At 41.2% G+C, this 16,126-nt stretch overlaps 1 protein-coding gene across 14 annotated transcripts in view; it reads right to left on the bottom strand.

The window, feature by feature from the left end:
- The window catches only part of NPAS3 (neuronal PAS domain protein 3), an 871,353-nt gene that overhangs the window by 20,960 nt on the left and 834,267 nt on the right, over window positions 1-16,126 (bottom strand). For all 14 annotated transcript variants that reach the window (XM_063651524.1, XM_063651525.1, XM_063651526.1 and 11 more), the window contains 2 exons: window positions 7,985-8,178; window positions 3,965-4,071 (listed from right to left, as the gene is read on the bottom strand). In XM_063651524.1, the coding sequence (XP_063507594.1) occupies window positions 3,965-4,071; window positions 7,985-8,178 (301 nt within the window). The remainder of the gene's footprint in view (window positions 1-3,964; window positions 4,072-7,984; window positions 8,179-16,126) is intronic.

Here is a 16,126-nt window from a genome sequence, read left to right as displayed (position 1 = left end):
GTTAGAAAGTATAGAAGTTTGTAATTAAGAAATAAACACTTAAGCTACTGTTTTTTTTTTTTTTTTTAAAACAACCCCCAAGTATATTGGATAGGCCATGCTTTTTAACTGCATGTGATCTCAAAGGCAATCTGAAGTCCTTCTGTCTTTCTGAAATAACTCTTCCAGAGTTTTCTCAGACTGGCTCAGGTGCTAGGAAGGAAAAAACTGCCACCACACCTACAGTCTCTGGCTCCTTTTCTCTGAAATCCCACAGCTCCAGAGCCTTGAGCCTCCGTATCTCCTGAGCAATGGAGACCTGGAGGGAGGAAGAGGTGAAGATGCCCCAATAATTACTAATGTGAATGGTTTAAAATTCTAACCTTTAAATATTGATCTGACCTGAAGAATTGGTGAAATTGGTTTTAAACAAAAGAAATCACAGAGGTCTTTGGTCACAATGTGAAAGAAGGGGACCTAAAACTCCCTAGGCTTTAGAGTTCCAGTGTAGTCTCACTAACCTACCATGTTGGCATCAATAATGTGATTCTTACTGACTCTTTCTGTTGAAATCCAGTGAACTGTCAGTCATCTCATGTTAACTTAGTGGAAGAGTAGATGCTCTAAAGTTCTTGGTTCAATTTATCAGAGTTGTAATCCTGGTACTGCTGATATTCCTCTTTACTTTTCTTATTCTAGAGACAAGTTCATTTATGGATTTACAGATGCCTAGGCAAGGAAAAAAGATATAAGTGATAAAGATAGTATTTTTAGTTATCAAAGACTATTAAGTCTTTTAAAAAAACATTTTATCAAACTGGGGCATAAGACAGATATTAAAAAATCAGAAATATTACCAGATGACTACAACCTATCTTTCAGGACAGAACCAGGAATTGTGCCAATAGCTCTAGGAAGAAAAACTAAATAGTTAATGTGGTTTATTTTTTAACCATCGCTTTGTTTTAGAATTCTATCTTATTCTTGACCTGATTCTATGTCACCATGACCTTCTCCTGCCAAGAAGGCACAGTTGAGGCATCCTTCAGTAATAGCCTAGGGCTTTGGACAAGCAAGATGCTGTGCTGGCTTTTTGCCTTTTCTTCCAGTGTTTACACAACCAAGACTTATTACATGGTCTGTCATTTTGTTACTGGGCTGGCTTTGGTTTGAGAATTAGGTAAACATCAGACATTCCATCACACAATTTTAGACTCAATCTTACTTTATAATGATGTTAATGTTTATTGTACAAAGCGAGATGCATTTGTACATTTTAGCATTTTATTTCAGTCACAGAATGCAAAACCTGACACTGGAATCAGTTTGATTTTTTTGTGTGTGTGATTGAAGATATTAAGCACTACAAGAACGCTGAAATTTCAATCTGATTAGGATCAAACTTCTTCAGGATCAAAACAGTCTTTTTCCTCCCCCTACAGTTTTACTAATTGTGTGCTACTTGACATTGTGGAGTTATTCCACAGCATGATAGCTAAATATGTGAAGTGTATTTTACTATGCAGAATTATCAGCTCATTCTATTTGTTTTTCATGTGTTTAAGGTTATTAAAAGAACTCGAAATTAGAAGTCATGTGTATGAGTTAGAAGAATGAACCCAATCATTGTTAGTAGGCTGAATCATAAAGCAATAGCCGGTATGTCAATATCAAGTAATGAAAAAAATCAGAATTTGAAAGCATACCTTCTCTGTTTATTAGTTGGCAAGATACCAGAAAAATTAGGAGAATAGCACAATAGTGAATGGTGGAGTGGTTTATTTTCAGCACTCTCAAATTATTCTGGGTACGGAAAATGAGATAAAAGTAAATCGGAAAGAAAGGCATCAAACATATTTGTTGGAGACCTTTGCTTAATGGGGAGAAATGAGCTGCCCTCACTCACTGTTCCTGAGGAATTGTGTTTCTTCAAGCTGTAAATCAAATCCCAGAGAGATAGCATGATGCATGATGTTTTCCAAATAATAACTGAGGAAGACAAAGTTCTTTTTTTTTTTTTTTTTTGTCAGCATCAGGTTTCTGAATTTAGACCTTAATTAAGATTCCAAAATGAGAAGGCATCTCCCTCTGCACACATGGTCTATGACAGTGTCCTCAAAACAATATATTCATTTGTGAAGTCTGGATCTCTAGCCTGTATTATTCCAAAAATATATCCATGGCTTCTTCCAAAGATCCTGATTTTTTTTCTCCATTTTCTCTAAACTCTGAGCAACAAAGAACCTGATGTTTCTTTTCAGGAAACCGCATCATTTTTTTTCCCCAATTAATTGAAGAGCCATCTGCTTCTACGATACACAACACCCATTCATTCTCAGCAACAAGTGTGTTCCCTAAATCCCTGGTGTGCAATATCAAGACACACGCTCCACGTTGGGAGTAGAATCTGCTGTCTTGCGGGCAGGCTCTTTCCAGAGACGTGGTGTATACAGATTCTGACATTGAACTTGGCTCCATGTCAGTGTTGCCAATGCAGGGTTAAAAACACAGTACAGGATGTTCATACTCTGAGATGCTGGCTAGCTCAACATCTCCATGTTTCTGAGTTTGAAATGAAGAAATAATTGCAAAGGGCAGGAAAGATATGAAATAGCTCTCTTTGACCAAGATAAGAAAGGGGAGAGAAGGTAAATACAAAGGCCACTTGGCTGGCTTTTTCTGTATAAATGCTTCAACTTTAGGCTGTACTGTCTCATTTGTGGCAACTTGCATGTACAGCCACGTGTTGTTTAATGATGGGGATACATTCTAAGAAATGCATCGCTAGGGTATTTCATCATTGTGTGGATACCACAGAGTGCACTTACATAAACCTAGATGGTGTAGCCTACTACACACTTGGGCTATACGGTATAGGCTAATGCTCCTAGACCAAGAGCTGTACGGCATGTTACTCTACTGAATACTGGTAGGCAACTGTAACACAGTGGTAAGTATTTGTATATCTAAACACAGAAAAGGTACAGTAAAAATGCAGTATTAAAATCTCATGGGACCACCATCTTATATATGGTAGGTAGTTGACCAAAACATGGCTAAGTGGCATGTAACTGTATTTAAATTCAGAGGTCCGAACTGGGGTTAGAACCTTCTAGGGACATGGATAGGGGGTGGGGGAGACTCATCTTCAGGAAGAATCTCCTGAATGGTCATATAAAGGACCTCTGGTCAGAAGACGGCCACCAGATCAGTGCTCTAGTCAGACCCCTTCCATGGACAGCGTGAACAGCTAGGGTGGTTGGATGCGGGGTCCTACATGATTCTGCTGGTGTGTTGCTGGAGCCAGCCACACCACTGATGCTCCTGCTTTGCTCACATGCACAGAAGGTCTTTTGGAGTTCAGCCTGTGGCTCAGGGGCTGGGAGCCATATTCAAAGAGCTGAGATAAGTTTCTGTTCCCCAGGAGTTGGGGGATGGAGATACCTACTCTTCTGAATAACTCTCTTTCCAGAAACAGCGAAAACACTGCCTTCGAGAGCTGCTGTGTCCACACAACGTGCTCTGCCCCATCTCCCGGGCTTGCCCCTCACCCCAGTTTTGTGGCTGGGCAAGTAGGCATTTTTATAAGGCTCTGGCTTATTTGAACTTGTCTTCTCCCACATGTATTTTGAAACTGAGACCACAAATTTCAGAGTGGAAGTTGCTCTCCAGAAAATGAAAGGGTCAAGGAAGCACTTAAGACAAAGGTTTCCCCACCACTTTCTAGGAGAGACAGCACAAGACACCACAGAATTCTGGGTGCGTGCCTAAAGATCCAGCAATTTCTCTAGGCCTGAGGTCCAACTTTCAATCTAATTCTAACACGCGTCGAAATGATTTATGTCTCACTTTTTCTCACTGCACACTGACAGTCATCTGAAATGTACACAGGAAAGATGAAGGGAAAAATCAGCGCTGAAACCAAACAAGCCTCAGAGAGAGCTGACACCAGTCGGGGTTATTCCCCCACACAGGAGGTACTTACAGTCCAAGTGACTGTGCCTGATGCCCTCCACGTCTTCAGCATGGATGAAGTGGTAGCATCTCTTCCCTACGATATCTACAGGGGTCAGATCCATATAATCACTAATCCTACAAAGAGAAGAACACAGGCTGGAATTCAGAAAGGAGGAAATATAAAGAAACTGTCAAATAACTTAGAAACAGATCTACTGACACATTTCATTATACTACTGTACCCGTGAGGAGGTGGCACTGTGAGGGAAACCTTTTATATATAAGATTATTTCTTTAACATATAACAGTCTTTTTTCAAAAGTAGGAAATGCGTTAGATCAAGTGATTGTGTTTCAATAATTAGATAGGTTTTTCTCTTTCTTTGGCATTAAGAATGCACATTTAGACAACATAATTTCATGGAATTATTGAGAATCAGTAACAATGCAAGATCCTCATTACAGGCCAAGATAATTCAAGGTTACATAATAAAATAAAAACATGTTATGTTTATACCAAATGATTAGAGACACCTTTCATTTAAACAGATTGGCCTTCTATTGGGTATTTCCATGAAAAAGGGCTTCAGCAGCTTCTTGGCACAAAGTCCAAATTGGCATTTCAAGGGATATAATTTAAATGCTGAGACATACAGATGCCTGGGGGTATTATCTTTTTTAGTCTTAGTCATTTGGGAGCTCGGCTTTCACTCCTGGCCCTTTTAACTGGTATTTTGTGGTGGATTCCACACAAAAACTTTTAAACCATTTCAGCAGCTCTTCCAGGCTTGTGCTCGACAGACAGTACGTGTGTGTAAGCCTCTGTCACTGACTGTCCAGACGTCGATGTCCTCAGGCAGAGCATGGAAAAATAGAGCCCAAATTGGAAACCATGTTGGGGGAATCTGCCTGGTTTATGCAAACATGTCAAAATGCTTGTTACCCTCTGTATTACCAAGTGCAGATTCCTTTTGGTCAGTCCAAAATGGAATATATTTTTTGTTTAATTTATTCCCTTTACTCTTCATGTGTTTTTTAAATGACTTACGGCATATGGTCTATTCAAATATGAAGTAAATCTTTAGAAATGACACATTTAAGAAACACATGTGATCATTGTTGGAGAGTTTTCTGGCCCCCAAGGCAGGGAAATAAGAAAGAAAAACAAACAAACAAAAAACATAATTAAAATATATTACCCATCAAGTGAATTTCTCAGTGTCTAGCAATTCAAATAATATTTTTGGCCAAACTAGGGTTTTTGGTAAGATAAGATTAATTGGGGAAATAAAAAGGAGGGTTTTCTAAGGATTTCATGGGTTTCAGGTATGACACAGATTAGTCAGTGTTTTCCTAAAACCATTAGCTATTTTCCAAGCACAGTTACACCCCCTTTCTGCAAATGAGGGAAGAAGGATGTCATTAAAAGACCCTCCCTCACTGGTGTTTCTGAAATTTGCCAGCTCCTCTGAAAGCATTAGATGTCGGCTTTGCCTGAGGCCGTCCTTGGGAATGCAGAGAAGAATGGTCTGCAGAGTCAAGGAGCAAGCCTTAGTTTCTAGTTAACAATTCCCTAATTAAATAATAAACCCCAGGAAAAAGCCACTCCATTCTTTAGGGAAGGCATTTCTTTAGTTTATTCCTTTCTTGAATTAAATCCTTCAAAAATGATCCAAGCCATTCTCTGTACCAGAGCCTGTTACTGTGGTGAATGTGACTAGCCCGGCATTTGAGGGTCTCTTCACATATATCTCGAAAGCACCAGACCAGTTGGATGACCTATATCAGGATCAGAATCCCGATGGCATCTTTTACTCTGAGCCTCAGTTTCTTCTTCTGTAAAACAATCCAAAAGGTTGGTGAGGGGATGAATGAATGGAATGAAATTAACATAGCATAGTGCCTGCCACACAATATGCTTTTCCTCAGATCAAACATGCAATTACCTTTCATACAGGTATTTTTCATAATTACTATCATCTGCAGATGGGAAATAATGCTGTATTGTATTGGCTAATAAAGGGGACTGTGAAAAGGTTTTTTTTTTTTTTTTTTTTTTTTTTTTAAAAGAGGAAGAAAAATGCCAAAAGCAGGTCACAGAAAATGATCTCAATTACTAGAGTGGCACCATGAGGCACTCGGGTCCATGGAGCTTGTCAAAAGAATTAATGAGTTGATCACAGGAATGAAAATTAAGTGATGTTTTGGGATAGGACAATCATTGGAAGTTTGGTAAATAAGACGAGGCCCTGTTCTTTGGAGGGAGAGGTGGCTGGTAGCTAAATCAAGGGAGCTGACGCGTGTTTTCAAAAAAGCAAAGCCATAGTCCATCCTCTGATTTGATGTCTGTCTTCCCTGGTTGGATCGCCTTCTCCAGCACTCTACATTTTTAATTAGAGAAGAAATAGCTTTGTGGGCTGTAACTGGGTTCTTTCATGGGTACATATGTATGAAAAGTCCCCCTCAGAGGTTATTCTTTCCGGTCATTTGCCATTCAGTCTGACTTCTGAAGAAAAAGAAGAGACTCTAGGAGACTCCACAGGATGTAGCTAACTACATGGGCTTTTGAATCTCTTGGCTGAGGACAAGTCAGTCAACGTTTCTCTCTTAGCTGAAATTGCCCAAAGGCAATGGAGACAGCAGCAGCACCTGCCTCACAGGACTGTCCTAAAGCTTAAGTGAAATTGTGCAGGTGATGAGCTTTGCACACGCCCCGTGTGTAGTAAGTCATCAGTAAAAGCCAGCCATCTTTATCAGGACCTGCCAACTCCAGCGAATCATTCTGGCTAACGCATGTTTCCTGATGTTCTGTGGCCCTTCCAGAATACCTTAGACATACCCACGATGTCACGATCATAAACGTTTTAATAAATGTCAACAAAATTTGAAATGCAGATTCAGAGTTTCTTATCAAACAACAGCAACAGGTTCATGAGCTCTTCCACCCTATTGAACACTCATAGCTCAGGTGGGTATCTTTTCCCAAGGTGAATTATTTCCTTTGAATCAGGTCCTGGTCAGAAATGATAGGCAGTTTCCAACTTGATCTCAACATCTTCAGCGCTTCCCAGTGGACTGAATGCAGGGGCTATCTTCTTGGTTAGTCTCTGGAGAGGTCAGTTCCCCAAGTCACTTGACCATTCTGATCTTCAGTTTCTCCTCTGAAGGCACTTACAGGGCTCAGTGAACAAGCCTGACAACAGTGCTGCAAAAGCATCCTCCCCAGATTGACGCAGTAATTCTCCCTGTGGCACCCGGGGAAGGATAGTATCGCCAGAGCTTCCTTCCCACACCTGGTATGTGGGCGGCTCCTCTCCACCGCCCTCCCTGCACCCCATGGTCTCCTCCTCCAATCAGTCTGATGATGGGCTGCTGACTTCTAGGTGAAAGGTCTGAAGGGGCATTTCCTTGTCCTTTGCTTTGTGCTTAATGGAAAAAGTGAACTTTTTAACCAGAGGCTAAAAAGTCCTTTTATAAAAGCTTAGTCTTGAGGAAGAACTGCCAACTCATTTATATGATGAGTCATCTTTTTCTTAATTTATAAAAGTGAAATCCTCAGGATGACAAAGTTTTATTTAATAGCTTTGCAAATTTCTTTTTCATCCTTTTCCTCTGTGGACCTCAGATTCTCATTTGCTCTTTCCGTGCTTAGCGTCTGTGTGAGCACTGACCACCACGAGACCAGGCCCTCGAATTAGGCAGAAGTGGGTCCCGATGAGGCATCAGGCAATACATTTTACTGCATCATTTTGCCAATGGCATCTAAGCCCTGCTCTCTCCTTGGGTTCTCAGCCAAAATGGGCCTTCTTTATAGCATATGGATATCTGGGTACCCCGATTCATTTAATTGTTGTCCCTAACGTAAATCAGGGCAGCAATGTAAATTTTAAAGAAAAAGCATGTTTGGTGTCAGCCCAAGTGGCCATTAAAAACAAGATCAGGATTTAGAATGAGCCTCACTGGGAGAGTACCATCCTTCAGACGGCTGAAACACAACCCTCACCAATGTGCAACGTGCAACAGGGCAAATGAAAACAAAAACAAAGTACCTATTTTCACAGTAAATGATATTGAGGTCCATATTTACTCGAGTGACGAACATATGGCAGTCAATTCTGACTTCATTGATCGTAGGGGGAGGCAAGGCATGCGCAACAACCACGAGACCCATGATTTGGCTGGGGACGGTCCTCCCGTGGGACAGCGACACTCTCAGGCGTAGCCGGCCCGTTATGTGAATCACCTGTAAAAGAACATTAAGTACAGGACACCAGTCAAATTTACATCCCAGATATAACAGCATTTCTTTTGAGAAATGCAAAATTACATCTGGAACAACCAACATTAGCTTGTATCTTCTGTAATCATAATGGCTGTCGGCATGCCCTCAGTGTCCTTGTGGCAAGAGACAAAAAAGAAATAGTATTATTACACTCCAGGCGTTCCTCAAGGCAGCATTCTTATGGTGCCGTTGCTATTTTTTTAAGGACTTTTTTTTTTCACATTAAGGGAAAACTCATAACCAAATAAAATGACCAAAAAGTTGAGCACTGAGCTGCAAAAGGAAACATGTGCATTATTAGCCCTTATTAATGGACGACATCTGTCTCTCTCCAGGTCTGTACTTGAGTGGGATTACATGGCCATCTCCTTTCAGATGTGTGGCTCTGAGCCTTCCTTCATTCAGGGGTTGATATTGTAAAAGGCCAAAGGCTCCAATGAATAAAACACTCAGTGGCAATGGCATGAATGGGTTCTTTCAAGGATAGATGTTTCCTGTTATGCAGCACTGAGTTTCCAGTGGTACAGTGATTTATTGCAGTGCCCTATGGGGTTGATGGTCAGAGGACTTTGGCCCATGATTTGTCCCTGGAGCTCATACTAAAGTAGGGTCAGGAAGACTTGAACCATCTTAGTGGCAGCTTCCTATTTGCCTGGAAATAGGAAGGAAAATATTGGGCTGTAATTTTCAGTTTCTTGGCCAAAGTAGTCCAGGCTGCCCGGAACCAAGCAAACCTTTGCATATAAACTGCACATAGAAGATCCATAGTGACAACTTCCTCAAATGATGCTCTGGGGAAACAAAATCATAAAAGGGTAAAAAATAGGAAGGATTTGTGCCTCTATGCCTTAGGTTGCAGAAGGAAGGGCTGGGTGGGGGTGTGCGTGCACACATGTGCATGTCAACTCTAGCTGTGTTCCCATACTGTGTTCCACAGTGTGGGGAATCCTCCAAAGCCAAGTCATAGAGGTAACTGCCATGATTCACAGTACCACGGAGCTCAGTTTAGTAGCTGAGCGTCCATACGTGCTTTGCTGCTCCAAATGCATCACTGAGTGCCAAACTATCTTTTGAGATTCTACTTTTCCTCCTTTGCTATAAGGAACTGGAGTGGGAAGTAGGTCTCGTGCCTCCCAGGAACAATATGATCTCGCGTCTGCTCTCCTTCCCAGGGGCTCCACTGGCAATTCCTTTTCCATTTTATTTTTGTTTCTTTTAAGTCACTCGGTTTTCCAACAGTGGGCCCACACTACTGTCAGTCAGGAGGCAGGATCAAAGCTTACAGGGCTGCCCTTCAGAGTTCTAGCTGTTTCAACTAATACCTTTTCCCCGTCACCCTTCACACTGGCACCCACAGCTGTGGATCTGGAAGCACCAATAAGGAGGATTATTTAGGTTATTTCAGCAGCAGCTTTTCGACCACCCACATTTGAAGTTGACTAAATTCATACTTAATGCACCTTTGCTTTAAGCTTTGGTCAGATGAGCTACTTTATGAATATTTGAAAATGTTCCTAGAGGCAAGGATGCTAAAACACCATCACAGACACACATTTTTGCAAGACCTCATTAACTAATAAAGAAATAGCTAAAAGAAATGGGATTAACTTCACAGGAGGGGTGTTAACAGTCCCTGGTCCTCCTCCCAGCTAGGCTTACATAGATGCTCATTTATCATTATCTGTCTTGTTTTATCAGGAACACTCAGCTTCTTGGAAAAACACAGATCTATAAATGCTCAGGAAAACACACATCCAGAAATGATATGCTAAATAAATCCCCACTTGGTATTCCATTCCAAAGCAATTTAAAGGCGTCTGGGTTGGAAAACATTTGGGGAAGGCAGACAGGCTACCGGGAGGGAGCTGTGGGCTTGTCAGATTGACCTGGCCTCTGATCTCCAGCTTTGCCTGTGGCCATCACGGTACTGAAGGGGGTCAAAGTTGGGTCCAGTAGGAGTCTCGACTTGCAATTTTCTGATTCTGTTACCACGGGCAAGTCACGCAGCCTCTCTGTGTCTCAATTTCCTTTTCTGTGAAATGGAGATAACGGTGACTATAAACTGTAAAGAATTCTACACATTTTATTATTACGTCTCTGTTTGCCTTTAAAAATATCGACCAGTAAGGACAAGGACCAAGTATTAATTTGGTGTTGTTCAAAAGCCTAATTAGTGACTGACTATTTTAAAGGATCATAAAATTTCACATTTGGAAGAAAATTTGGGAGGGTCTATCTTCGCTCCTTTCCCTTTTTATTTTTAGGTGAAGAAGGAGGCTCCAGAAGGCTCATCCCCGTCCAAAGTCACCTAGCTTGTAAATGGCAAATAGTGCCTGGAACTATGTTTCCATACCTTGTTTAAGAGTCACTTCAACTTAGTTATACCTGTGTGCATATTCACACTGAATGAAACATTAGAAATATATACCAGATGCCAATTTTTTTTTTTTTTTTGAGATGGAGTCTCACTCTGTCACCCATGCTGGAGTTCAGTGGCGTGATCTCGGCTCACTGCAAGCTCTGCCTCCCAGGTTCACACCATTCCCCTGCCTCAGCCTCCTGAGTAGCTGGGACCACAGGCACCCACCACCACGCCCAGCTAATTTTTTTGTATTTTTAGTAGAGACGGGGTTTCACCATGTTAGCCAGGATGGTCTCGATCTCCTGACCTCGTGATCCACCTGCCTTGGCCTCCCAAAGTGCTGGGATTACAAGCGTGAGCCACTGCGCCCAGCCACCAGATGCCAATTTATTAAGTAAACTGTATATGAACTTTTGAGAAGATTTCATTTATAACTAGAAGCTCAAGTTATTTGAAAAATCTTTGAGAAGTAGTATAAACTAAAAAGAAAACTAAGAAAATTACCAAAGCAGTAACTAAATAGTTGTCAGGAAATGGCAAAGAACAATCAGAGGGTGTGTTTGTCTGTCTGTGTGTATGTGTGGGTTTGAGGGAGGGTGGAATTGAAGAGAAGAAAGGGATATCTGTTAGATCCCACAATTTTTAGGTTTAAATTAACATATTTTTTCCAAATTCATTTCATAATGCCAACAGAGCTTTTTTTCCCCAGGTGACAGGTTGTGTTCAAATTTCAGAAACATGTCTGACAGCATGTATCCAAACATGTAGATAGCTGAATTTTTCATTTTATAGCTGCCTTTAAGGCCTGAGATGTACAGAAAAGAATATTGTCAAGATGGCCTGGGTTCAAATCCTAGCTCTGGCACTTAATAGCCGCCCAACTATGATACTAAGACAATTGAAATGACTTGCTTTGTTTCCAGGTTAGTATATCAAAGATTTAAAACCTAGTACAAAAAAATAAGTACGCTGCAAAGATTTTTTTTTTTGTTTTGTTTTGAGATGGAGTGTTACTCACTCTGTAGTCCAGGCTGGAGTGCAGTGGTGTGATCTCGGCTCACTGCAACCACCATCTCCCAGGTTCAAGCAGTTCTCCTGTCTCAGCCTCCCGAGTTGCTGGGATTACAGTCATGCACCACCATGCACAGCTAATTTTTGTATTTTTAGTAGAGACTGGGTTTTACCATGTTGGCCAGGCTGGTCCTGAACTCCTGACCTCAACAGATATGCCCGCCTTGGCCTCCCAAAGTGCTGGGATTACTGTGCCTGGCAGTTCTTTTTTTCTGAATAAAGTTAACAAAAGGTATTTTCCTGGTTCTTTAGTTTCTAAAACACATAATCTATGAGGGACCTTGCTAGGTGCCAGGAAGCTGACCAAGGTAAATCAAATGTAAATCTGTCCTCAAAGAGTTTACAGACTCTAAGGTGGGGGAAGACATCTATAATTATTTCTAATATTGCCATAAGAGGGAGATGATTCAGTATCTAATCAAGAAAGTGGGTTTTGATCCTGGTTATGTGACAGAGTCACTTGTGAAGCTTTGTTAACGTGAATTCCCAGACTCTATCCCCCAGAGTTCTAATTTGATAGGATTAGGTTAGAGTCCAGCATTTGTTTGCGTTTTAAAGCTTCAGAGGTGATACTAACTACCTGAGAATATCCGGCAAATGGGTTTGGAGTTACACCAGTGGTTCTCAACCATGGCTACATATTGGAATCAACCAGGGAGTCGTGAAAAGTCCCCCTGTCCAGGCTGTACCTGAGAGCTGTTAAATCTGGATCTCAGGTGGTGGGGGACTGGCATCAGTATTCATAGACATTTTTAAAGTTTTCCGGGCTGGGCATTGTGGCTCACACCTGTAACCCCAGTGCTTTGGGAGCCTCAGGGAGGAGGATTGCTTGAGCCCAGGAGTTCAAGACCAGCTTGGGCAACATAGGGAGACTCCCATCTCTACAAAAAATGAAAAAATTAGCTGGGCATATTGGTTCATGTCTTTGGCCCCAGCTACTTGGAGGCTGAGGTGCGAGGATTGCTTGAACCTAGGAGATCGATGCTGCAGTGAGCCGTGATTCCGCCACTGCACGCCAGCCTGGATGACAGCAAGATCTTGTCTCAAAAAAAAAAAAAAAAAACCAAAAACAAACAAACAAAATCCAAGTCTTTCAGGGCTGATTGGAGGGAATGAAAATGTGTGCAAAGTGCCTAGGTATAATGCCTGATGTGTATTATATGCTCAACAAATACTATTTGATTAATTAACAAGCATGTTCCATAAGAAAGGTTTGGAATAAGATCTTCAGGAGTTCAGGGTAGAAAGAAAATACTTTCAGCTGAATGGATCCAGGAGCATTCAATTGGTGTCAGCAGGAGAAAAGACAGAGATGGGGCCAAGATGGCAGTATAATCAATGGAAATTGGCGATGGGGCCAAAATGGCAGTATAATCAATGGAAATTGGCAATGGGACCTGAGGAGAAGAGCTGGTATCATAATTTTTGTTCCTGTCCCACAGGATGATGATGACAATAGACTAAATGGTAAATGGTAACCAGATGGTAACCAGTGGAGACAAAGATGATTTCCCTGTGAACAGTTTGTACTTGAGCAGCCTGGGAAGATCCTGGAGAAGGTGTTCAGGGGATAGTTGAAAATAAGAGTTAGGCACTTAAATGATGATAGTTGAAGGTATAGTTCTGGAAGGTTATTTTTTTTTCTTCCTGGAGGTGATAATTAAAACCAAGAAATTCAATAGAATTGCCAACAGAGAAAACATACATAAGAGTGCCAAAGGCATTTTTACCCACTTTGACTAGCTGAAGCCTCAGGCAACTTACGTTTTTGTTTTTTGTTATTCTCTAAATTGAGGTCCTCTTGCTCTATAATAATTTTGTTTAAAAAATAGAACTTTTCTGAAAGCTCTTAAGCACTCTTTTTCTCCATCCACAATTCCATTCTAACATAAATGCCAGGCTTGCCATACCACCACCAATCCCAGTGCTAACATATCAAAGAATGGGTATGGCTTCCTTGTAAAGTTAAGTAGGTGAATGTAAAATGACGGTGAATACAAATATATAAGCCTAGATTCTAATATGTCAAGAGCCATGAAACTATAAAAATAATCTACTTTAAAATGAAAGGAATATTGGTGCGGGGGTAAAAATAACATTGTATTGGGAAAGAGAACATCTGTTTTCAGTCCTGGTTCTGGTAACTTTGGCAAGTCTTCTAGCTTGGTGAGGGTAGGATTTCCTCAGATATAAAATGGTGTCAAAGAATCAGGCAATGATGCCTACGATTCTCACTCATCTCTAGGGAGTTCTATAACCAAATGTCTAACGGAGTGGCATTTCCTGTGCTGTAGCATTACCCTCTTTTACAGCCCCATAGTGGGGGCAGGAGTTTCAGAATACAGCTGCAAATTGATAAATTCAGTTTAATAATTCATTAGTAGGGATCTTATGCATCATATTTGAATTGAAATAAGCCTTGGTTCTGGCCAATGCTGGGTAAAACTGCCTCAGTGTTCAAAAAGTTCATCTTAATCTGGTCTTAAATCTCATCTACAGACATTCTTCAGAAGAGCTTTCTGAACTAAAAGATTCTTTGCCCCTGAGCTCAGTCTTACATAAGAGCTCGATCCTCATGTTTCCTTTCATTGTTCCTGTTTTATCACAAAAAGCTGTACAAAAATGCTAAAGCTCATATTTTTCTAAACTCCTTACACAGCACTGCCCGGATGCCAGCAACAGTGAAGCGGAATGCACAAGATTTCTGAGTTGAAATCCCATCATCTTTGATAAAAATGTCCACATTAGCATTATTTGATCATCCCATAGTGAGGAAATCATTGTTGGACTTTTATTTTTCTTCACTGCTGCAAGGAGTGACTGTGTGTGATGCTGTTAGATGCATGTCCACAGAGTTTAGGATGGATGTGGGAGTGTTAACAAGCCACATTATTTGGGCAAATGTATATTTCTGTTCCTGCCATATGCTCCTTTCAGTTTTCTGTTGGTGATACACACTTAGATGTGCTCCACTAATATCCTCTCATTATAAACAGGCCCATCACAAAGACCTTGATAAAACATCCCCTCTGTCAATACTTGAGGAAAGAAAGTCCATGACGGAAAAATACATCTGGAAGCTATTCTCCTTTCTTTTAGGAATAAATCTCAGTTCTAGCAATATAAAATGTTCTCTTTAACAAAAGGAAGTGCCAAGTACTCTGTGCATTATTTTCCACATATAATGTAAAGTATAGAATAGGGCTAGGCAACTAGGGGAACAAAAAAGGCTGCAGGCACGAAAGAGAAAACGACAGAGTCCCTGGGTTTAGAGCATCTTCAGAGATTTTTCACTTGTCCTTTAAGGGAATCCAAATTTACCTTAAAAATTAAGCTTCCTTCTGGCACTCTGGTCCCTTTTCTTTTTTTTTTTTTCCTCTGTAGAAGTCTGGGTTAGCATACAGATCGTCAAATCACTAGCTCAGGTGGGAGAGTCAGCTAATTATTTTTAAGTGACGGGGGCTCTGAGGTGGCCTGAAACCTGCCGAAAGATAAGGGCTTAGCCGGGTCTTCTGAACCTAAACATCTAGCCTACAGCATAACAACTTAATCTGAACCAGCATGAGAATATCAACCTTGTGTAAATTACTTCATGCAAATTTATAGGGAGTGGGGCTTCCAGGATTTAGACCATATTCATAGGCTGGAGAATCTGCCCTAGCAGATCTGCTTCTGTCTCACTCTTGCCACCTAGGTCTTTCCTTGCACAAGGCGTGAAAAAACAAATAACGATAAAAACAAGCCTTAGCTGAAACCAGGGACTTTTCCACAGATGCAAGCACCATGGAGAAGAAGGCTCATAACTGAAGGAGGAGCCCTTAGACCTTCTGGGAGGCAGAAGCACAGTAGAATGGCATTTCCTTTCCCTTACAGGATCTCAGATTTTAGTTCTAAAAACTGACTTTACAACTAAAACTATAGGCTTTGTCATAAGTCCCAGTGGGAGTTTAGCAACTGGGGATGAGAAAAGGCAGAACAGGGAGAAGCTGACTTCACAAGGTGGAAGTGAGATCCGGGGAGGGGGTGACAATGCAGACCTCCTCCAGGGCCAAGGAGGATGCAACGGGAGAGGTGGTCCTGGAACTCTGTCATCAGCTATGTATGGAGATGGCTATCAACTCAGGAAGCAAGTGGATGGTAGGGGTCTTTCTGGGAGTTTGTCCAACCAAATTCTTGTAAGATCAGGGATATTCAATATCAGGCAGAAGTAAGGGAGTAAGATTCAGCACTTAAGGATAGAAGACCAGCAGGAATTAGGTTGTCAGGGTTTCAGGTGGGCTCAACTTAAGGGCAGCTCTGGTGATGGATAAGAGAGCAGGTGATACTGGGTTCCAGGGAGAGAATCCTAGCCAAAGTTAGGAAAGAAGGCTGGCAGAAACCAGTCCTATGGCATAAGAAGTCTACAATTACATAAAAAGTGTTAATTATCAGGGACTCCATGATCTTTCACTTGTTTTAAATGGGAATGAGGTGAGC

This window comes from Pongo pygmaeus, chromosome 15 (assembly GCF_028885625.2).
Source record: "Pongo pygmaeus isolate AG05252 chromosome 15, NHGRI_mPonPyg2-v2.0_pri, whole genome shotgun sequence".
Taxonomy (NCBI): domain Eukaryota; kingdom Metazoa; phylum Chordata; class Mammalia; order Primates; family Hominidae; genus Pongo; species Pongo pygmaeus.
The sequence above is the reverse complement of the archived record's forward strand: the minus strand, read 5'-3'. Positions and strand labels throughout refer to the sequence as shown.